Below are 23,937 nucleotides of genomic sequence, written 5' to 3' on the forward strand. Positions count from 1 at the left end.
GTATATAAACCAGGCCGTTAGTTTTCTCGTTTGAATTGTTTTACATTTGTCATTTAGGGGTCTTTTATAGCTGACTATACGGTACGGGTTTTGCTCATTGTTGATTGCAATAGAGTAACCTATAGAAATTATTAATTGGTCTTTAATGGAAGTTTGTCTCGTCATACGGCCGCATCTTCTTACTTTATTATGAGAACGGTGATTCTGTATTGTTGTGTTTTTGCTTTCGCAAACATATTTTACGAGCAATCCTTTCGTCCGATATTTTTTCACAAATTCAAGCTTCAAAAAAGGGTCTGCGATCAATATTTTTTTTAATGATATTTGAAATTATAGAATTTGGCAAAGTATAGAAAATTCTTACACAGACCAATACCTACCTCACAGATTAGCAGCATGTCGAAATCCGATTTTGAATGATACAATTATTTTCATTTTACTATAGATGTGTATTTTTTAGTAATTGCTATATGTGCATGTTCACATGGATAATTTTTTTTCTCAAGCGAACAACTATGGACCAGGAATGCATTCCATGCACTTTTATATACTATTGGTTATATTTGGTTCAGCGCTTCCATTTTCAACATATAACAGAGTATATCGGTTTACACTAAATCTTCTTAGACTTTAAAAAAAAAAGTTTCCAAACTGATTATTTTTATGTTCTAGGTTTCAATCTTTTGTTTCGAGTTTGCATTGTTTTACAAGTATAATCAAAGTACTGAAGTACTGAACATCGGATAACCGCAAGTTTTTGTGGATGATCACAAGCACTTGTCTCAGAAAAAAATCACATTTCTATACCTGAAACTAAGATTTATGATTTTTTTTTCTGAGAAAAGTTCGTACGTGGATGATGAATAAATGACAAGGAATTCATCCTCACTGCTTTAATATCTATTATATTGTGGTGATACAAATCAGTATACTCTGGTTTGTTGTTATATATTAAATTAATATGTATATTGCAGTTAAATTTTTGTATAATTTTCATCCAATTGTTTATCATTCTATTCTACGATTCTAATAAAAGTGCAGTACACGTGCATGGTAGACACTCTTCAATAACAATTTGATTTTTTCAATAGATTAGATTTGAGTAGACATTCATAATTTTCCACAGAACTTTCTTGTGGTATTCCTCCGCATGCGTTAACACATTTCGTTTGTACGTGTGCATAGATTTTAATGCATATAAATATTTCAAACGACACAATATGTTTGTATTATTAATTTCCGTTCTTATGAGTATTCATTGCAGAAATGAATTTATAACAAGCGATATATCGATGATATCCGCGTAAATATGTGATCGGTTCCCAGTCAAAAACGAAAGTCAAATCTCTATGGCAACAATACATCGGAATTAATCCCCTCACTGTCATCGCGATGTAAGAATCAATCTTCAAGCTATGTTTTGTGGCGTTTTGTGAAGATAAAAAAAGATCTACTTTACACAACAACAATTTTTAAAATATTTGCACATAAAAGGATTGATTTGTTATTTTTTTCTTTCTCGAATGAGTTTGGAGTGTCTGTAAATTAATACCTTAGAGCTAGCTGCTACATGTTTGTGTGCCATCCATCATATATGTCGGACAACTACTCTATATATCTCTCTCTCTCTTTCTTTCTTTCTCAAATTATGGCAAAAGAAAATTTTTAATTTTCATATACATGCCTATTTACCAGGCAATTCTGTTGGAGATTCGAGAAAATAAACTTCATTCTGTCACACTACTTCTAAATATAATAACCCAATTTTCATACACATTGCTAGGTAGATTGTACTAACAGTAGATTAATAAAAATGATCGTTAGCTATACTGAAATTTTATGGCATACTAGTATTTCTCTGATAAAACTTTTTGTTAAATGAGTCGTTGCAACAAAAGAAAAAAATGATTGCACGTTTTACTGATATGTTCACGACTAAGGAGTACTTTTTCTCATGAGATTTATTGTGAGAATTTTCATTCATGTGTATAGCTTTGAATTTTTAAATAGCATTGCTAGGAATTACAGATACTGTCTGGCTGAGGAGGATAATTATAGGTTTCATAACGAGTGAGAATTAGATATCGCTTGATATCAACTCGAGTTATTTAATTTCAATATAATAATAAACGAGCCTGTGGCGAGTTTGTTATTACTATTTAAATTAAATAAAGAGAGTTGATATCAAACGATATCTAATTCTCCCGAGTTGTGAAACCTATTTCTCTTATGGTAAACATGCTTTTTGTGCTTAATAAAAAAAATCCGCGAAACGTCGACCCAGTCGCTTGAACATATCTGCATTGTGACGTCATATGTCCTGTTCGTCGTCAATCTTCAACATAAGACTTTTTAAAACATTTTGTACGCTTCAGAATGTAATAATATTTGAATAAGAATATATAATAAGGTGAAAAGTGTGCGTATTTTCTATAGTATTGAAGAAATCGCTTATCTCCGTTGCAATGGAGGAAATGTACATCATTGTGACCTTTAACTGTCAACAATGACCTAAAGAATAGCCAATGAAAATGCCGCAATATCGTTTCAGGAGGTTTCGTTGGCCAATCAAATTAACGCATTTTTCGTATCACTTTTTCGTATCACACTCCGGACAGTGTGATACGAGAATTATCTATTCATGCGAGAAATAAATAACAGGCCCCAACCATAAGAGAATTAAGAATATCTCACTTTTGTTTGCATTTCCCTTTTCAATGTATCTAATCTTGCATGCTTCTATAAAGTGGATGTGTGGTCATAATTTAGTTTTCTCTTTGTTATAGCTCCGGGGCCTTGTCTTTATGGAGTATCCCAGTTAGATATTTCGACATCTTATATCCTTGAAACAATGCAGACTTCCATTTTAATGCATATGAAACGAGAAGTTTATTTTATATAGATCAGACCATTTCATTTAAATATGTTATGCCAAATATGCAAGAAAAGTCGTATACCAGATTAACGTTATTATAACGCGAACGTCATATTACGGTTACGGGGACATTTCATTGGACATCTTAGATCGTTTCGGATTTTCTACCTGCAATTCCAACAAAAGTACATATCATATCATTTTAAAGGAAATTAAATGTATTTTCCATTCATATCAGTCAACAGGTGATAAAAATTAGAGATATAGTAGAATTTCGTTTGATAAAAAGCCTCTGAATTATTCTTTGTGTTATTTTGTCCATCGGGACATTTTATTGGACACGGGGAAAATGACGATGTTTTTAAAATTAGACCGCAGTTACATAATGATGACTTCAGATAGCTTCTTCGGAACATGTATAATTTTTCTGTTATTATTAAAATCCATTTTTGTATGTTAAATATTATGAAATTGAAGACAGAAAGTTTTTTTACGGGTTGAGCAGCAAATTGGGACATTTTTTCTCTTTTTTGTATAAACTTTTCTGACGATCTTCCTACTCTTATATTTAAAAATGTCTATGACTTCATTTAACTTTGAATGTATACAATATAGTTGTACAATTTTAAACCATTCTACAGATTAATGAATCCGCAATGGGCTTTCAAAGACGCACATAAAACAAAATTGTAACAGCGGGACACCCTTAAAATGACGTTATAGGCATCGAAATGAGCATTTTTTTACATTAAAAAATAGACAAAGCACAAATTCATCTATGTTATTGATTTCTATGGTTTATTTCCTTTCGAATGATATGCATAACATGGCTATTTATTGTAAGGGATAAGAGCTTGAATTTGAATAACCCGCCATCTAACCCATATTTTCAAAGTGACACCAATATCGTGCGCAACGTCTCTTCATTTTAAGGTTATACTATTATCTTATTCTATTCACGTGCAAATGTAGAGTGGGCACTCCCCCTATTTATGTTCCACTGAATAAAGTGGCAATATGTCTATAGACCACTTTTATTGTTACAGTATAGCATTGAAATGAGTGAGATCAAACGCTTAAAATAAGAGAAAATACGTTGAAATATGAAATAAATTTGAGAATGGAAATGGGAAATTTGTCGTGTTAAAGAGAATCAAGAGACAACAACCCGACAAAAGAGCAGAAAACAAATGAAGGCCATCAATTGACACATCAATACATTGAAAAAAAATAGCACTAGGAGAATTTTAAAATGAAAATTTAACACAACAAGAATGTGTCCACAGTACATGGATGCCCCACTCACACTATCATTTTATATGTTCAGTGGACCATGAAATTGGGGAAAAAATTATAATTTGGATTTAAAATTCGAAAGATCATATCATATGGAACATGTGTACTCAATTTCAAGTTGATTGGACTCCAACCTCATCAAAAACTATCTTGACCAAAAACCTTAACCTGAAGCGGGACAGACATACATTTTGGATTCTCAATGCTCTTCAACTTTGTTCTTGTTTGGCTTATTTAATTATCTCGATATGAGCGTCACTGATGAATTGTATGAAGACGAAACACGCGTCTGGCGTACGAAATTATATTCCTGGTACCTTTGATAACTAAATACATGTAAGGACAGAGGAACGAAAGGACAATACAAACAGAAAACATAAAGCCCCTCTACTAATGTAGGTGGGGCATAAAAACAATAAAGCTGCACCATGAGCTAGAGGGCATGATACGCCTTACGGTTTTCGAGATAACAGTTCAATAACTTCTCAATGTCATATCAGAACTTTATGAAAAAAAGGGGGGGGGGGGTTATCTTAATATATATATTTATATATATATATCAGTCAACAAAGTTTAATCAAAAATGGTCAAAGCACTTTAAGGTTATTGTCTGCAAACTGGAGAATCATCCCTTTTTATGAATAAAATCCCATAACTCGGAGATGTGAAAAATAAAATTTATAAAAAGCAAAGGGAGCTTAAATAAATAGACATTAACAAGTCACCATACTAGTTTCATGAGAACAGCTGAAACCATTTTTCAGTTTTTTCTCCCAATACTAGAAAATGTTGATGTCTGACATGTTAAAGACCGACGGACAAAGATTTACCATAAGACTTCCTTTCATCAGGCGTATAAAAAGGGGGAGGGGTGTTCTTATCCCAGACTGTCTTTGTTTCATGAATATTTTATAAAAAAAATTGTTAAAAAACCAAGAATATTTTGTTTTATCATTTAATCAAATTTATCAAACAAATGTGAAAATTACAAAGAATATTGATTTCTTATCAAAATTAATCTTCAAAATGACAATTATGATATCAATCTATAATTCTACATTAAAAAAAAATGAAAATTAATAAAAGATATTCATAATTTAATTTTATATTACTTTAACTGTATTTGAACATGATTGATAAAAACAGTGACTTGGTTGTCAAAATCTTATGAAGAACATATATATACATGGATAATGTTACATGTAGTAGAATTTTTTTAAAAGTTTTCTAGTAAAGACAGAAAATGCCAAGGAAAATGCCAAAATGTTGACTTTCTTATCAGATAATCTATGTGTAACATCTGTGGTCAGTTTATTGGGAATAGTGATATATAAATTACAAGGACTTCAAACTGTGAAGGTAATCAGGTGTGTAATTTGAGATTCCCTCAAATCTGAGGGCATTCTTCGGGCTGTAATATAAAGTAATTATGGTCCATTGAATAATCTTCTTGTGCAAACAACTGTGTGTTGGTGAATTTATCAGATTAAAGGCAATCTGCTGCTTATCATATTTTTTTCTTTATACGTAACATTGATGAATGTCTTATGAAGTTTACGAAGCAGTTCTATAAAGTAGAATGCAACTTCTAACGTTACACGAACATGGAGATGATACAATGGTCATGTGACTAAGGTACTATGTTTCCTCATTGAGGTACTTTCAAAATGGTGGTTCGTTATTACTCAAACTAAAATTAAAATATATAAGATTACCATGGAAAATACTGTAAATGATTCAAGCATAACAGAAGTTTCATGTTTTGAAGTGTCTTATAATTTTCAAAATAGTGAAACCTTGGATGTTACTGAACACGAGTGTTCTATTGAAGAAAGATCAGTCTTTGTGCAATCTAGTGAACAAACTTTGGAAAACAGTGTGGGTTCATTTAATGGAAGAAATTTTCAGGAGAGTGACTTAGAAACATCAAGTATTTGCGAAAACAGTACTGAAGAATTATCACTTATACAAGATAATGTGGAGAGAAGGCACATCCACATACTGTCGCCAATTGCTGAAAGGTTTCCAGCAGTTTACGATTTTATTGATGATGAACCACCGCCACCCGTAAGAGCACCTGTTTTGTGCGAAGAAGATCTTTTTGAACGAAATTCGGATTCTAATAGTACAGATAATTTGTCCATCATTAGCTCAACACTGCCAACAAGTGGATCTTCCACACAGTCGGAACCTTTTGGGCATTTGGAATATGAGCATCCTAATTTCAAGACTAGTACACCAGTTTCAAAGGGACGTAGAGGTTCGTTGCATTATTGATCAAAACCAATTTCTTGGTGTTATAAGATTATATTACAAATACAGTTTGTTTTATTAAGCATCTTGTTCAATCGTTAAATAGTACGGGGAGTAACTTTTTTTTCTAGTTTAACAACTTATTAACTAAATTCAAGTTATAAAAGAATCAATCCGGTATATCTATTAGTATCAATAACAAACTATTTGATACATTGTTATTGCTTCTTGTATTTTATAAACATGATAAATGATTGACATAAATCTAAAATTAATTTTCAAATTCAAATTCAAATTCAAAGTTTTATTGCCATATACACTTTACAGCATAACAACAACAAAAACAAATGAAGACAATAATTACTTAACTCAATATATATATATTAATGTAATAGAAAAAATAGTTTATTTTGAATGTTTTATAGTTAATAAAAACAATTATTCTTTTTTTATCTTCATATTGTTTATGGAGTACAATTTTTTTTATGGACCATTTCTACATTTCCCCGTTGCTGTCAATCCCTTAATTGATATTTTAACCAATAACATGGGCTTTGCTCACAGTTGAAGGTCGAACGGTATAGTTCTATAGTTGTTAATTTCTGTGTCATTTGGTCTCTTGTGGAGAGTTGTCTCATTGACAACCATACCTCATCTTCCTTTTTATATTTAACGGCTGTATATTCTTCAAACACATGCAAGCATCATATAAAAAAAAGAACACACAGGTGTTATCTTCCAATTTATTATTGCCGGTTATAGCTAGATCACTAGAAGTATTTCATTCGCAACTTATGTTATACAAAAGTCAAATCAATTTTCAAAATAATGATAATTTCTAGTATGAGTATTTTAAAAAATAAAATTATAAACAAAAGTTTCATTTTACCATTTCAGATAAAACCAACACAACGACTATGATAATGAAAAAAGCATGTTCTTTGGCCTTAAAGAAAGCTACGAAAAAGTGTGGATGCGAAAGAAAATGTACTTCTCAAAAATTCTATGAAAGAAAAGTTATAAAGAAATTGAGAACATTATATTGGACTCTAGACACGGAAGAAAGGGAACAGTGGTTTTCTGGAAAATTTGAAGACTTTCAACCATCATCTGAAAGTACATGTAATCAAAGGTTTACTTTTCGTATAAATGGGAATGTGGTTTGTCAACAAGCATGGCTACAATGACATGGTATAACAAAGAGTAGCTTTTACAGATACAGAACAAAATGGCAGAATAGTAACCTAACAAGAAACTCGAAAGCGGGCCAATCTTTCAGTGAACAAAAGCAAGCAGCTATCCATTGGTTGGGAGAATACATTGCTCAACGCGGAGAAAGGCCACCTCATCAACAAGAAGTCTGGTTGCCATTTGGAATGCGGAAGAAAGAAATTTATATAGCATATAGAAACGAACAGATAATGGATTTCAATAATTTTATGTCTACAACATCTTTTTACGCCATTTGGAGGAAGTTTTATAGTCATGTTAAAATCAGATCAGTAAGTTTTGTTTATGATACATTTTGATCACAGGCACTTGTCTCAAAAAAAAATTCCTATATACCTTAAGGTATATAGGAATATTTTTTTTTGAGACAAGTGCCTGTGATTTTGATTGAGATTAATTAATTTTCAAAATTCAATTCTAAAAAGCAGCCCAATCAGTCATTATAAGTACACGTATGTTTTTGAGAAAAAAAATTGACACGAACAAAATTCATAAATAATCATGTACTTATAAATATCTTTATTCTCAACTGTCCATGTTTTTGACAAAATTTTAATAATTTTAAGCTTGTGTTCTTTTCTACGATGGAATAAGCTTTTATATATATGCAAAAGGTCCTCCGAGAATGAAGTCTTTAGTTGTGTAGTTTGTTCCATATTTCTGTCTCCGTATAATTTTTCCAAAAGACGACAGCACAAACATTTCTAGTGAATAGACAATATATATCTTATACATATAGAAACGTTTTTAGTGGCTATTTTTTTCTGTAATATTTTTAAACAGTGTGCATTTTATATACAAAAAAACATATTTATTTCAGACAAATCTTTTTACAAAGTGCACAACATGCGTTAAACTTGACAGAGCACTACAGCTTCAACTGAATCCGCAGAAAAGACAAGCTATTTTCAGAGAAAAACAAGCCCATCTTCATCGGATCATGTAAGTTATCGTATATCTAAAGGCAATAATTTATTACTGTGAGTTCATTTTCTTTTTTTTAAATCCTAAATGAAAATTGGATAATTCATACAGAAGAAGAAAGATATATTTTGATTGCTAATTATGGGCACTAGGGGCGTAAACATTACAACATCAATAATTTTCATAAAACAATCCAAACTGTTACAATGAAATAAAAAAAAAAGATTAATAAGAACTTTTATATTTGATTGTCATTTTGTTCAACACTTGCATCCGCTATTTTGATATGAAATGGGGTATGATTGCCAATGAGTCAACACTTCGGCAAAGGTCACTATACGACCTTTAACAATCAGCAAAATCCATACCCCATACTCATACGAGAAAACTAACAGCCTGATTAATGTACGGAGCAATGAAAAAATAATATGATCGATAACCACCGAAGAATAGGCATCTGACCTCAGACAGGCACATACAGAAAGTGGTGTGGTTAAACTGGCGCCTTACACTCCTCTTATTAACTCATCGGATTGATGCAAAGCACAAAAAGAACAAAAACGAAAGAAAAAAAAGACACAGTACATTTCTGATCATACTCGCTGTTAATGTTTCTAAGCACAGCTAATCTCTGTTTCATCATTTTAAGAATGGAGAAACTGGCATATTACCGTAGGAGAACGATATCTCGTAGGCGGCCTGACAGGTATCTCAGTTTGATAATTGATGGAATGGACAATACTAAGACCAGTTTACCACATTTTAAAGATAGAAAAGGAAAAGTAAGTAAGCATGTTTGCTCTTCTTTTTTTATATTTGCTGTTATAGAATTTGGAAATTATCTTAAATTAGGTGATATTTCTCCCTCAATTAAAGCTCTGATTACCTGTCTGTAATAAGACTTTTCGTTTGATATCATAAACAAATTAATGTTACATGTAAAATCGTCACGTTTAAATGTAAGTAATTTTTTTACTAACTTTTTCCTCAATCTTTTTTTATAAGGCCGTGAGAGTTTTTACCCAGGAATATAAATGACATTGACATGATTTCCAAGGGAAATTAGTCTGGGGCAATTGAAATTGATGCAAAGCTTTTAAACAATTATAAAACACAACATTTATCAAACCCTTTTAAAATAAAGGGCATGGACTTTTTTTACTTAGGAATAATGATGACATGGACATGATTTCCTATGAAAATTAGCCTGGGAATATGTGAGTTTTATTAAAAATCAAAATGCACATCTCTTAAATATTTATAGAACATTTGAAATTACATTGTTCATATGTTAATGATTTGATTCAAAAATAATTTTATGATAAAAAAAAAGGACATGGACGTTTTTATCTTGGAATACGATGGACTTGAATTACTAGAAAAATTAGTCTGGGGACATAAATTACCTGTCAGTTCTGTAACCATGGACTTTTTATACTATTAATAATGCAAGTGTTGGGTTTTTTTTCGTATTATTTTAAGTTGTAGTAATTTTAACAAAACAAAAGATCATCTGAATGTGTTATTTATATACTCATAGTTATTGTAGTATATATTATAAAAACACGACATTAAAGGACAGGATATTAAAATGAGACAAAATTGAAATGTTATTTTATTATGATTTTTCAACAAAGATAATTTTTAAACTCGTCATGGTAAAAATTGAAAACAATCATGTATTGTATTTTTATAATTTAGCTGAATTTTAAATGTCTTAGGTCTGATAGAAAAGTATGTAAACATGTTTTATTTTGTAGGACCTTGCTTCAACCATTCCGATGAAAACACACGTAACTGGTGCCATTAACCATGGCACACATCAAAAATTTGTTTTCACTGATATTTATCAGTACAAACATGATTCCAATCTGACGTTGAACATCTTGATGAAGTTATTGTGGGAGGCTTCAAAGGTAAATATTAATTTGTAACAGATGTTGACATACATGCACACTTGTCTAGTATATTTGTGGATTGTAATTGACACAGTTTCCTCATAAGGAGCACTCCTCCTATATTTATATAACAGGTCAAAATAATAGCTCATCTTTTATATTACAGCGTTAAGTAAAGAAAACTTGTTTTTAGTGTTGTTACGATCTTTTTCTAAAATGAAACATATTGTTCTATATTTATACATATTTCTGAGGTACAATGTGCAAATGGGTACGATGCTTGAAATCTTTAAGTTGAAATATATTTTTTTAATTTCGTAGGTAGCAGTCATTTTTTTTCAATTTTGTCAAAATAATCATTTTACCCTACGAAGAAAAATGCATTTGCACGTGCTTGTCTGTCTATTTTTGTCCATCGGTAGTATTACCATCGGCAGTTGCTATGGAAATTAAGATAGGCGTACGCATTTTGTCTTAAATACCGAAGAAATGCAGATACATGTACATTATGATGATCATTAATGTAACATATATATATATTTGCTTATATATTTTTATTTAGATGTTAAGATATCATGTATAGTTTATAAGATATTTTATAAACAATATTAAATGAGATATCTTAATTTGTATAAACCATAAATAACGTACCATGTAAACTGTAATAGTAATCCCATGAACTATATACGATATCTTATAAACTAGATAAATTGTATTTCTAAGTCTGTTAGATATAGTTAGAACAAATTAAGAAGGATACTGCTTGTCATAGTACATTGTTAACATAAATACAAATAAAATACAGTATTACAGTACTTCCGTTAGTACATCAATAGTTTCAAGATTCAAGATTCAAAGTTTTATTTAGAGTCGATATTCAATAAACTACATAGTGAAACGTGATTCAAAATGATGTGATTTATTATTTTATTTCCATGTTTATTTTAATATAATAATTTTGATTCTAGGGACGTCCATTACCTCCAGTATTGTACCTCCAGGCAGATAATTGCTTTAGGGAAAACAAAAACAGATTTATCCTTTCATTTCTAGAACTTCTGGTCCATCGTCGAGTTTTCTATGAGGTAAGCCAAATAAAATAATGCGTGCCCTAATGTAAAAGTTAGAAGTCATATTCTTAAGTGTTTCATATTGGCCTATAAGCATACTTGTACTAAGTCCGTTACATCAATATCATTAAAAGAAGATACAATATATACGTTGATAAGACTGTAACGAGATGAAAAGAAAAAAATAAAGAAAGAAAATACATATGTTCATTTCATGAAGATATTCTGTAAACGCTATATGATTATTGTTTATTTGGTAGGACCTGGGTCCGACTATATTTTCAAAGTCGCGGTTTGGGCTACATCCTGAGTATTTTTAGAATGCTGTACAATTTTTATACATGATTCTATTGTCAAATCAACATGTATATAAATGTAAATCATTTTATGACGAAATAGCTGCGAAAAGTAATGTTTTTTTCCCAATCCAAACAAACATACTGTCCAAATGTAGTAACACATTTCAGAAAAACACGGGCGCACATGCATATATATATACAATTAACATATTAAAACCACCACTTATGCAATGATGTAAAAGAACAAACACTAAAAAAGAGAGAAATATTTTTATAAAAACTTAAAACAACCTCAGATCTCAGAATGAATAATCGAGTTAATATATATTCTTTGTATGTTTATAATCTTGTATGAATATTGTTAGTGCTTCATAAGCCTCTAAAGGCTGGCCGATATGGTATACTATTGCTAATGTATTGAAATGTAATTGTAATTTTATGTATATTGTATATTGTATCAGGTTGCACTTTAAATAAAATAAAATCTAAATCTATATATGAACAGAACTGACAAGACTTTAAAAAAATTACCAGAAGCATCCTACTTATCAATTTTATAAATAAGTATATCAATGTAAAAAAATCTCCAGTCTACCCACTCCTTTTATTTTAAATAACTGATACATATAACAGCACATACACTCTTTAGCATTTATTTATGATATTAAAACCATGGAAAGTATAATACTGTAATATTGTAAAAAATACTTTGTAGATTCAGTTGTCCTTTCTGTATGTTGGTCATACGCATGAAGACATTGACCAAATGTTTAGTGTATTTGCTGATAGACTGAGGCACACGGATGCCACAACTCTTCCTGAACTACATCAACATGTGTATAATGCACAGGAACTGAATGGGTGCTATAATGTGAGCGGTTGGCTAGACCCATGCATAGCTGGAGTTAAAAGCCATTCCAAGTCAAATATTTTTAGATACAGATATGATGAGGCAAACAAGTTAGTGAATGTATACTATCGAAAAAATTCAGAACAGCCATGGAAAACTCTCCGAAGAGGATTTTTCAAAGTGAGACCAAATGGGTTACCATTGCTACCAAATTCAAATCCACCAGTACTCATGGCCTCTTTTCACCTTTTAGACATGGATGTTTTAAAAAAGGGCAATTCTATCTGGTCAACATATTTGACGCAAGAAGCCAGATTATGGTGGACGAATAAACTGTCTTTTATACAGAATATGCAGAGTAACAAATACCAACTGACACAATATTCCAGAAAGGGATGTATTTGGCGACTGAATTCGTTTAAGCCATATGACAAAAATGCACTTGAAGATTCTGTGGATGGCACTGATCCCGTGCCATCCGATGTAAGACAGCTTCTAGCGGGCGAACAGGAAACACCGGAGGTAAGTCATCTATGTGTTGTATCATATGACCAATTACACAGCGTTTATGACAAAATAGGTGTTCTTATCAAATCAATACAAAATACAAAAGGGAATATTTGTCAATATTTTAATGCAAAACAATATAAGTTATGAAAAAATACATACACATTCTCAATGGGTTGGTTGTACATGTCAACGGCCTGTATACATGCATGACGTGTAACATGAATAATAATATGATATCACACTGTGTATTCTGTTTGAAATTAATTGCTTTTATTTAAAAGGTGAAATAAGTAGTAATTGCCTTTTTTCGTCCATTCTCAGACCGTCAAATATGTCGTCAAGCTCAATTTTGCACACTTGATATTTGTTTTTGCCAGAATAATTTAAAAAAATAAAACAAAATAATCTGCTAACCAATTAAAATACTATTCATCAGAATAACACGTAAATCTGTATATATAGTGAGGCATTCTTAACGTCCAGTGGCAATTATTACGTGCATACTGAGGACGAAAAAAACTTTAAAAATTATACAAAAGGTATATGCTATATGAGTAAGCACGACATGTATAGTTCGGAAAATTTAAACTAACTCTAGAAAACTATAGTAGATAGACCAGAAAGTTTACCTTTCAACAGACCTCTGAAAGAGTAGTTGTGATGGTAAAAAAGTTACATTTATATCGGGTATATGATCGGGTTTAAATTCCATGTTCCTAAAGGCATTGTAATTATGCACCGTTCTATTTTCTTATTCAAATTGATATATACAGACAAAGATTCAATTTAAGACAGTTTTACTGTTTAGCGGTTTTCAGTTTCTCGGACAGTATTATACAATGCAATTCATTGCAGGACGCAACATCTGCAAATATTTTGATAACATTTTGTCCAAAATATAACATTTATTTTTTCAGATTATTGTCAATAATTGATGATGAGGACACGTACTCACGATCTAAAGGAATCAGTATTGATGGACCTTTTAATCCAGATATGGAAATCAGTCTTGAGGAACTTTATTATCCATCTTCGAACATAATTATGTGTTGTGAAACTTTTTTTTATTCATAAAACATTGCAGAAAATATTGTTGAAAACACATCTTAAAAGTATAATATAAAAATCTGGCATCAATCGTACTTGGATTGACGGCAGAGATTGACGATTACTATCGGCAATTATTTCTAACGTGCAGTTGTCAAACAGATACAATGTTGTATAATGATGTATAATATTTTATTTATCTTCTCTTCGGTATGTTTGTTTTTGTTTTTATAATTCTATCAGATTAACTTATTAATATCAAAGCAATCATGATTAAAAGTTTATACATTGTTATGTTTACACCCAAAATACAAGATATAATATTTAATCTTTATTTCAAAATAGCGTTCATAATGATCAAGCAATAAAATATGTACTTATATACAACAATGAATTTATTTGTTTTTTCCCTAATATTTTGCATGCATAAAACGTGGAATCATACAGAATAAAGGTTGAATATTGGAGCGTGTGGCATAGTTGATCTAGTTATAATACATTTGAGACATAAAAAATGTGGTGCATACTGAATAACGTGCGTTATTTCTTATAATTTCCATTTTAAACCGTAGAAAACCATGAAAAAACGTTGATGACGTCACGGGCACATGACTAAATTATGTTTATGAGTTTATAACAAAATAACGTCAGCCAATCAGATGACGCTTTACACCCAAAATTAAATTATTCCTTATTGGAGATGATGATCACTAAACGGGGACTCTATTAAAAAAGCTGAAAATCCAAGACACTAAAATAGCGATCTTGTCTAAAGTTGTATTATTCTCAATTAATAAGGTAGTAATTTTACACGCATCAAAGCTGGACTCTTTTTGCATAATGTTCAAAGAATCGAAATAGAACTCTCTCCAGTCAATGTTTACATATATATATTCTATTGTTTTGATAGTCATTGAGACCCTTTTAACCGGAGCAACACAACAGGTGCCACATGTAGAATAAATCTGCGTATCCTTCCGGAGCACCTGAGATACCTCCTGTTTTTTTATGGGGTTCATGTTTCTTAGTATATAAAAATTATGAACTTCATTTATATTCTTGTTTTTACCACATAGAAGCAATACATTTGAATGTGTTGCTGTCCGTCTCACGCCATTACATTTTGGTTGCATTTTTTCTCGGGAACTTTACTCAATCCATCATGATGCTATACGCTGTCATGCTTTAAAAGATGTAATGTTCAAAGTTCAACTTTTGCGACTTTTTAGTGTACTCCATTCGTATCTATGGACCGAAGGCAGCAATAAATATCTCAGATAGTCTTATATTAGTTCTTATTTTTTTCAAATCTTTCCATATTTTTTTTTAAAACGGAAAATAGATAAAATAATATCTATTCTCTCATCATACCCAAGGTAGAAACATGTTTAAAAAGAGTATCGATACTCTCATCATACTCAAGGTAGGAACACGTGCTATAAGAGTTCTAATCATACTATGTGTTAAAAGAGTATCGATACTCTGAATATGCTCATGGTAGAAACCTTTTAAAAGTGTATTGATACTCTCAAAGTAGAAAGCTGTTTAAAAGAGTATCGATACTCTCGAGGTGGATACCTATTTCAAAGAGTATCGATACTCTCAATATACTAATGGTATAAAACCTATTTCAAAGAGTATCGATACTCTCGAGGTGGATACCTATTTCAAAGAGTATCGATACTCTCAATATACTAATGGTATAAAACCTATTTCAAAGAGTATCGATACTCTCGAGGTGGATATCTATTTCAAAGAGTATCGATACTCTTAATATACTAATGGTATAAAGCCGATTTGAAAGAGTATCGATACTCTCGAGGTGGATAACTGTTTAAAAGAGTATCGATACTCTCAAGGTAGAAAATCTTTTAAAAGCATATTGATTCTCTCAAGTTAGAAATCTATTTCCAAAAGTATCAATACTCTCATTATGCTCATTGTAGAAACCTGTTTTGAAGAATTTCGAATCTCTTAAAGAAGTTACAAAGAGTATCGATACTCTGTCAGAAAAAAAACTCTAGTCTAGATGCTAAAAAATGGTTCTAGAAAAATAATCACCGGAGTGTTCTAACGTTGGAGGTAGTTAACGCTTTTTGGAGTATTGCTACTCTTAAAAAATGTGATACTCTTTAGTAAAAAGAGCTATAACTAGAGTAGTAGTACTTTGCGGTATTATAAATGGTACTTATAGTACTAGGCCGTACTCTTGAAGTCAAGAAATAAAAGAACACCACACAACAAAGAGTGTCAATACTCTTTAGATAAGACTGTTATAGAAGTAAACATATCAAATAGTTTGGAGAAAATCTGTTTTATAAAAATTGAAGTAACTATCTTTGAGTATCAAAACTCTTCCAAATAAAATGAGAAGAATCTGACGAATTGTTTAGAATTTATGATTATTTTTGTATTTAATGTCCCTATTGTACAAATTAATGTACATATTCTTCATGTAAAAAGTAAATATCAAAACTGGGCCAAAATGGGAATTATTTATTTTCCCTTTTTTATTTTTAACGTGTTAGAGGTATATCTTTAATCAGTAATCTTCCTAAAATATTCAATGCTGTACTCAATAATAGATTAATCACAGTTGTGGATAAACAGCTGAATAACTGTCAATTTGGCTTCAGAGAAAACCACAGAACTGCTGACAGTATTTTCATATTAAAATCTTTAATTAATAAATATATACACAAAAATAACAAAAAAATATATGCATGCTTCATTGACTTAAGAAAGGCATTTGACTCTGTATGGAGGACAGCCCTTCTGTATAAATTATGCAAAATGGGAGTAGGAAAGTCTTTTTACAGAGTAATAAAACAACAATATTTAAATACAAAATCCTCTTTAAAACATAAAGATCACATTTCTTACTATTTTGACATTACTAGAGGTGTGAAACAAGGGGATTCATTAAGTCCTACTTTGTTCAATATTTTTATAAATGATATCACTAAAGGTTTGGAAGAAGACAACTCAAGTCCACTGGAGCTTATGAATAGTAAACTAGGCTCCCTCCTGTTTGCTGATGATCTGCTTTTACTATCAGAATCTAAGGAGGGTCTCCAAAATAGTCTAAATAAAGTTTCCATGTTTTGTGAAAACTGGCAGCTTTCTCTAAACATAAATAAAACAAAAAGTATGGTCTTTTCAACAACAAAGCAAAAGCCTGAAACATCTATACTTGTATATAAAAACAAAAAAATAGAGAATGTTTCAGAATATCCTTACTTGGGTCTGCTGATTAAATCAAATGGTAATCTTAGTCATAGTACAGCAGAATTAACAAAAAAGGCAAAAAAGGTTTTGTTCTCTATTAAAACATATACTAATTCTCTTGGCAGCCTTCCTATCAGAGTGTCAAATAAAGTTATTTGACACCTTAGTGAGACCTATATTGACTTATAATTCTGAAATAACATATTTGGACTCATATATAACATATTTCAAAGCTAAAAAAAGAGCTTTGGTTTCTGGAAAAATTGTGGACCCATTTAATTTTATTGACAAGACTCCAATAGAAAACTTGCATCTTGGGTATTGCAAGTTTACCCTTGGCACTAACAAGAGTGCCTCAAATTTTGGTACAAGGAACGAATTGGGAAGACTGCCTATTGAATGTCATATAAAAACCCAAACTATTATGTATTTAGCAAGGCTTTTCACCTCAAATTTGAATCCCTTATTACATGAATCTTTTCAATTAACTAAAACTTTGGATTCTAGTGGCACCTATTCATGGTTCACTTTTGCAAAAGATATTCTTTCTGAATCTAACATTGATATAGATAGACTAAAAACCTGTGATAATTTAAAACAATTAAAAAATATTAAAAGCTATATTAAACCCCAAATAAACTCATACTACAACAACCTGTTGATAAATAAGTTAACATCTATTGATGATAAAAGTAAATTAAATTTTTATAAAGCACTTGAGCCAAATCTATTGATCAAACCTTACCTCTCTAACCCAAACTTTGAATTTAGAAAATTAATTACAAAACTTAGAATCAGTGACCATTCATTATTAATTGAAAAAGGGAGGCATTTTAAAATTCCTCGCGAAAAGAGACTTTGCAAAAAATGTAAAGTACTAGATGATGAGAAACATTTCCTAATAAATTGTTCTCATAATTCAAATATTAGATTAACATATTTTGATTGCATTAATAGAGAAAGTAATTTATTTGCTAATCTCACTGACAATGACAAAGTTATATATATACTTAACCCATCAACACCAACACAAGTGAATAAACTAGGATCCTTTATAAAAAAGTCAATGGAACTGAGGACAGGGGACCCTTTAATATTTACCTGAATTTGTGTATATATATTGAGTTACTTAGTTATTGTCTTTATTTGTTTTTGTTGTTGTTATATGTCACAAACTGTAAAGTTTATATGGCAATAAAACTTTGAATTGAAAATTGAATTGTTAAATTGTTCACATTGTACGGAATGAAAGGTACGGGAAGATAGATACTGACACGGAGAATGCAAAACTAATCATTGTGAGCATATCAATACTTGTATTTCTGTGTATGGAACGAAAGAAATGGGTCATGTCAAATTAAAATACACCGGCCGTCATTGTTGTTTATTTCCAATCACCCGGTTTCGTCTCTATATATCACCCGGTTTTTTTATTATTTTTTACAACCAACATCTAATGAAAGGCAACTCTAACACGGATGTGAACGTTGTCTTTCGAAAGAATTTAAATATATGTTTATTATAAAGTAAACTTGGCGTGTTTATATTTATTTACATAGGTAATTATAGTACTATACATTTTCCTAATGAAAGGCGTATCCGTTATTTCACTGATCTCCAAACTAATTTTAAATGGAATATAAATACTCAATAGCAAAAACTGATATCTAATTACTTTTTTAACATTAACATTATGATATTTTTTATATAGGTTTTGAGATGCATCGCAATATGTGATCCCCCTTATTTTTACCAAAAAAATAAGGGGGGGGGGCTAGGATGAAAAATTTTGTCTTGCATTTTTTTAGCTGTAATCTCTGTCCTGCCTTTTTATTTTTCACTCTGTTAGGTCCTGCCTTTTTTAATAGTTAATCCTGACTTTTTTTTACCAAAATTGTCGTCCGGACTTTTTTTTTTGCAAGTCTGTCATCCTGCCTTTTTTCCCCTCAAAACTCCTGTCCTGCCTATTTTTTTCAAATTTCATCCTAGCCCCCCCCCCCCCCCCCCCCCTAAAAATCAAATGGTAGCTATGACCAAACCGGGTGGTAAACATTGACGAAACCGGCCAGTTCCATTTTGACATGACCCATTTCTTTCGTTCCATAATCAGAAAGATGTTCATAAAAACAAGTTTGGCAATCTTTGTGTCAGTATCTATCTTCCCGTACGTTTCTTTTCGTACAATGTGAACAATTTATATTAACGAGCAATAAAACAATTTCGAGGCAAGGTTCACTCAATTCGTCATTTTGACATGCATTTTTACTTATTTCTTCGTTAATATAAAACGGTTGTAGAAAATATTGCATACCACAATAGAAAATAGTTGTATAAGAATATATATACTTCGATATCATAAAAAAAAATAAAAGAAAATAAGAAGAAACCTAGCTTTCTTCTGTCTATTAATGTTCCGTCATTGTGCCGGATGTTAGATACCATCGAGTCCCAACAAATTTTGTCGGTGAGGTTTAGACACAGTGAGTCTGCTCAAAGAGGAGACACGAGCATCCATGTTTTATTTATATCAAAGTAACGGGTTTAGTTTCGTATAACCTATTTTCCGTAGCGCATTAACAATTCGGTTAATTTACTGTAAAATTTGTTCGCGCAGGTGTACTATCTCGCGCAAGAGTAACGCATCGACTTGCAAAGTAAATACATGCATATGATTCAGAAATATGACCAACTTGAAAAGAGAGAAAAAAAAAATTACTTGTGGGAAAATTATGACAAAAATCTGAATAAATAACATAACATAGAAGACAAGTAAGAGCCTGTCCAAACCAGGGGCTATCATTCGTGTTAGTCTGTGTAGTGTGCGTATTTCTGTTAGTAACAGAATAAAACAAAGATATGATAATCGAAGGTTTCATAACGAGTGAGAATTGATAGTGTTATCTTCTACTTGGGAGTAAATAGCCTTGCTTATTGTTGAAGACCGTACGATGACCTATAGTTCACGGTTAACTTTTGTGTCATTTTTGTCACTTGTGGAAAGTTGTCTCATTGGCAATCCCACCACATCTCCCTTTTAGCTCACCTGGCCTCAAAGGCCATGTGAGCTTTTCTCATCACTTGGCGTCCGTCGTCGTCGTCGTCGTCGTCGTCTGTCGTCATTAACAATTTTTCAAACATCTTCTCCTCTGAAAACTACTGAATGGATTTGAATGAAACTTAGCATGATTGTTCCTTAGATTATCCTGCACAAAGTGTGTGCTTCGATTTTTGATCCGTCAAAAAACATGGCCGCCGTTACTTAAAATAGAACATAGGGGTCAAATGCAGTTTTTGGCTTATATCTCATAAACGAAAGCATTTAGAGCAAATCTGACTGGAGTAAAAATATTCATTAGGTCAATATCTATCAGCCCTGAAATTTTCAGTTGACTCAAACAACCCATTGTTGGGTTGCTGCCCCTTAATTGGTAATTTTAAGGAAATTTTGCAGTTTTTGGTCATTATCTTGAATATTATTATAGATAAAGATAAACTGTAAACAGCAAAAATGATCAGCAAAGTAAGATCTACAAATAAGTTAAATATGACCAAAATTGTCAATTGACCCCTTAAGGGGTTATTGTCCTTTAATGAAATTTTTTCAAAATTTGGTCATCATATTTGCTAACTTTAAAAAATCTTCTCCTCTGAAACTACTGAATGGATTTGGATGAAACTAAGCATGATTGTTCCTTAGATTATCCTGCACAAAGTGTGTGCTTCGATTTTTGATCCGTCAAAAAACATGGCCGCCGTTACTTAAAATAGAACATAGGGGTCAAATGCAGTTTTTGGCTTATATCTCAAAAACAAAGCATTTAGAGCAAATCTGACATGGGGTAAGATTGTTCATTAGGTCAATATCTATCAGCCCTGAAATTTTCAGATGAATCAAACAACCCATTGTTGGGTTGCTGCCCCTTAATTAGTAATTTTAAGGAAATTTTGCAGTTTTTGGTCATTATCTTGAATATTATTATAGATAAAGATAAACTGTAAACAGAAAAAATGATCAGCAAAGTAAGATCTACAAATAAGTTAATATGACCAAAATTGTCAATTGACCCCTTAAGGGATTATTGTCCTTTAATGACAATTTTTCACAATTTGTTCATCATATTTGCTAACTTTAAAAAATCTGCCCTCTAAAACTACTCAACCAAATTCAACCAAACTTCAACTGAATGATCAGTAGGGTGTATAAAATAAAGTTTGTGCTTTATTTTTTATTTCGTCAAAAAACATGGCGGTCATGGCTAAAAATAGACCACAGGGTAAAATGCAGTTTTTGGCTTATATCTCAAAAACTCCAGCATTTAGAGCAAATAAGACAAGAAGTTAAAGTATTTATTAGGTCAAGGTCTACCTGTCCTGAAATTTTCAGCCGAATTGGGTAACTTGTTTTTCAGGTATAATGCCCCTGAATTGATGATTTTAAAGAAATTTTGCAGTTTTTGGTTATTATCTTGATAATTATTATAGATACAGATAACCTGTTTATAGCAAAAATGTTTAGCAAAGTAAGATCTACAAATAAGTCAATTTGACCAAAATTGTCAATTGACCAAAGACTTTTTTCACAAATTGTTCATCATGTTGACTTACTTTAAAAAATCTTCTCCTTTGAAACTGCTGTATCAATTTCAGCCAAACTTAGGCTAAATGAGTTTCAGAGTATCTAGTATAAATTTTATATTTCAATTCCTTGTATGTCAAGAAACATAGCTCCTATGGCTAAAATAGAACATAGGACAAAATGATTTTTTTTTGGCTTTTGAAGAAAATAGGACGATTCAAAGAACATTTAAATAAATTAAAAAGCCAAAATAATCATTGATGAGAGATTTAACCAAAAAAATTAAGGTGAGCGATTCAGGCTCTTGGGAGCCTCTTGTTTATATACATATATATAATTTTTACTGTATGATTTTCATCTTTTCCGAAACGATGTTTAGTGTTTTGATATACAAAAAAACACATAACAATAGAGGGTATAAAACAGTTATTAGGAAATAGGAATTACATTATGTAAAATGCTAAAATATTATACAATCAATGCATTTTCAAAGTTGTCAGCGTAATTTAGGAAGTTATTTAACAATTAATGATTTTTCCAAACAGTGTTCATTAGTTTTGTTAATTAAATTTTTAATTGTCAATAAAAAATATATATTATACAGTTTTTACTTCAAAATTCATGACCTATTTTTTTTAGTGTAATTTCACCCCTACTTGCTATTTGCGGCTTAAAACAACTAAATTTGGAAGAGGTATAAAAAAAAATGGCAAGTAACACACTGTCCACACTATAGGGGACTACAACGAAAATCAAAGTACGATAACTGTGGTCTCAGACCAACAGTGACTTAGATTTGTAAACTAAAAGTACACTTTTTATACAGTATTCATTCGTTCGTGCTCTTAACAAACATGTCGTGTGAAAATGACTCTGAAACAACTCATACATAAACTACAGTAGTAATTAAAAATATAGCTTTTCTTAAAATTTATCTGAGTTCTGTCGCTTAGTCCGACGAACATCACTTTAAAAAAGTAAAACTAACGAAAAATGGAAAATCAAACATATTTGTTTTTGTCATTGTTTTCGCGGTTTAGTCCGACTTAACATTATTATCTTTACATAACTTGACTTATATATTATACAAAATCTATCCTGAACGGTACTTCTCTTAGCGGGCTGCAAAGGAAAACACTCAAAATTTAATACGCAAATTGATAAATAGGTTGAATACAATTTTCTGTTGCAATGCCTTATATATATAAATTATGGGGTCGTATCAATTTACTATTTGATAAATGACAACGGTTATATTTGACACGGGTAAGTAAGGAAAAAAAGTTAGTTAGCAGTATCCTTTAATTTCACTTCCCGCTGTAAAGATGAAGGTCTCTTACTAAATACTAATTTGGAACTATGCTGAACGCATATACATGTATCATATTGAACTTCAGATAAAGAATACAACAAATACAGTCTGTCTCCTATCTTGACGTGTATCTAAAAATTGGCAATGAGGGTCAGTTTGAAAACAAAACTTGACGACAAAAGATATTATTTCGGCTTCCCATGCAAGTGAGACTATAAATCTTTAAGTAGCAACATTCTACCAGCACATGCATACGGAGTATATATCTCCCATTTAATACAACATTCCAAGGCTGTTATTTTCTATCATGATTTTGTTGATAGAGAGTCGCTGCTCACAGCTATTAAACCAAGAGTTTTAAAGTGGTGAATCACCCCTTCGTTAATTTATGGACGCCATCCAGAGGTTGTTGGCCGTTACGAAATTTCAATTTGACAGATGACAACGAATATTTCAAGTCAAATTGAAATAATTACCATCCCGTTCCGTCAACTTTCCCCCGAATGTGACCTATCGTGCGAATTAAAAAAGTTTCTCAACTGGTTTGTACCAACATGAGCAACACGACG

General features: G+C 31.3%; 2 protein-coding genes across 2 annotated transcripts; both read left to right on the forward strand.

The window, feature by feature from the left end:
- The first annotated feature begins 5,819 nt into the window (after positions 1-5,819).
- On the forward strand, positions 5,820-7,611 carry LOC134720660 (uncharacterized). The gene is made up of 2 exons (XM_063583093.1): positions 5,820-6,431; positions 7,322-7,611. The coding sequence occupies exons 1-2, from the start codon at positions 5,888-5,890 to the stop codon at positions 7,609-7,611; spliced, it is 834 nt and encodes a 277-aa protein (XP_063439163.1). The 5' UTR covers positions 5,820-5,887.
- A 230-nt stretch (positions 7,612-7,841) lies between these two features.
- On the forward strand, positions 7,842-14,485 carry LOC134708199 (uncharacterized). The gene is made up of 7 exons (XM_063568546.1): positions 7,842-7,926; positions 8,475-8,596; positions 9,228-9,360; positions 10,339-10,494; positions 11,445-11,561; positions 12,561-13,217; positions 14,123-14,485. The coding sequence occupies exons 1-7, from the start codon at positions 7,846-7,848 to the stop codon at positions 14,138-14,140; spliced, it is 1,284 nt and encodes a 427-aa protein (XP_063424616.1). The 5' UTR covers positions 7,842-7,845; the 3' UTR covers positions 14,141-14,485.
- Positions 14,486-23,937: the final 9,452 nt, after the last annotated feature.

The sequence above is a fragment of the Mytilus trossulus genome, chromosome 1 (assembly GCF_036588685.1).
Source record: "Mytilus trossulus isolate FHL-02 chromosome 1, PNRI_Mtr1.1.1.hap1, whole genome shotgun sequence".
In the NCBI taxonomy this organism is placed as follows: domain Eukaryota; kingdom Metazoa; phylum Mollusca; class Bivalvia; order Mytilida; family Mytilidae; genus Mytilus; species Mytilus trossulus.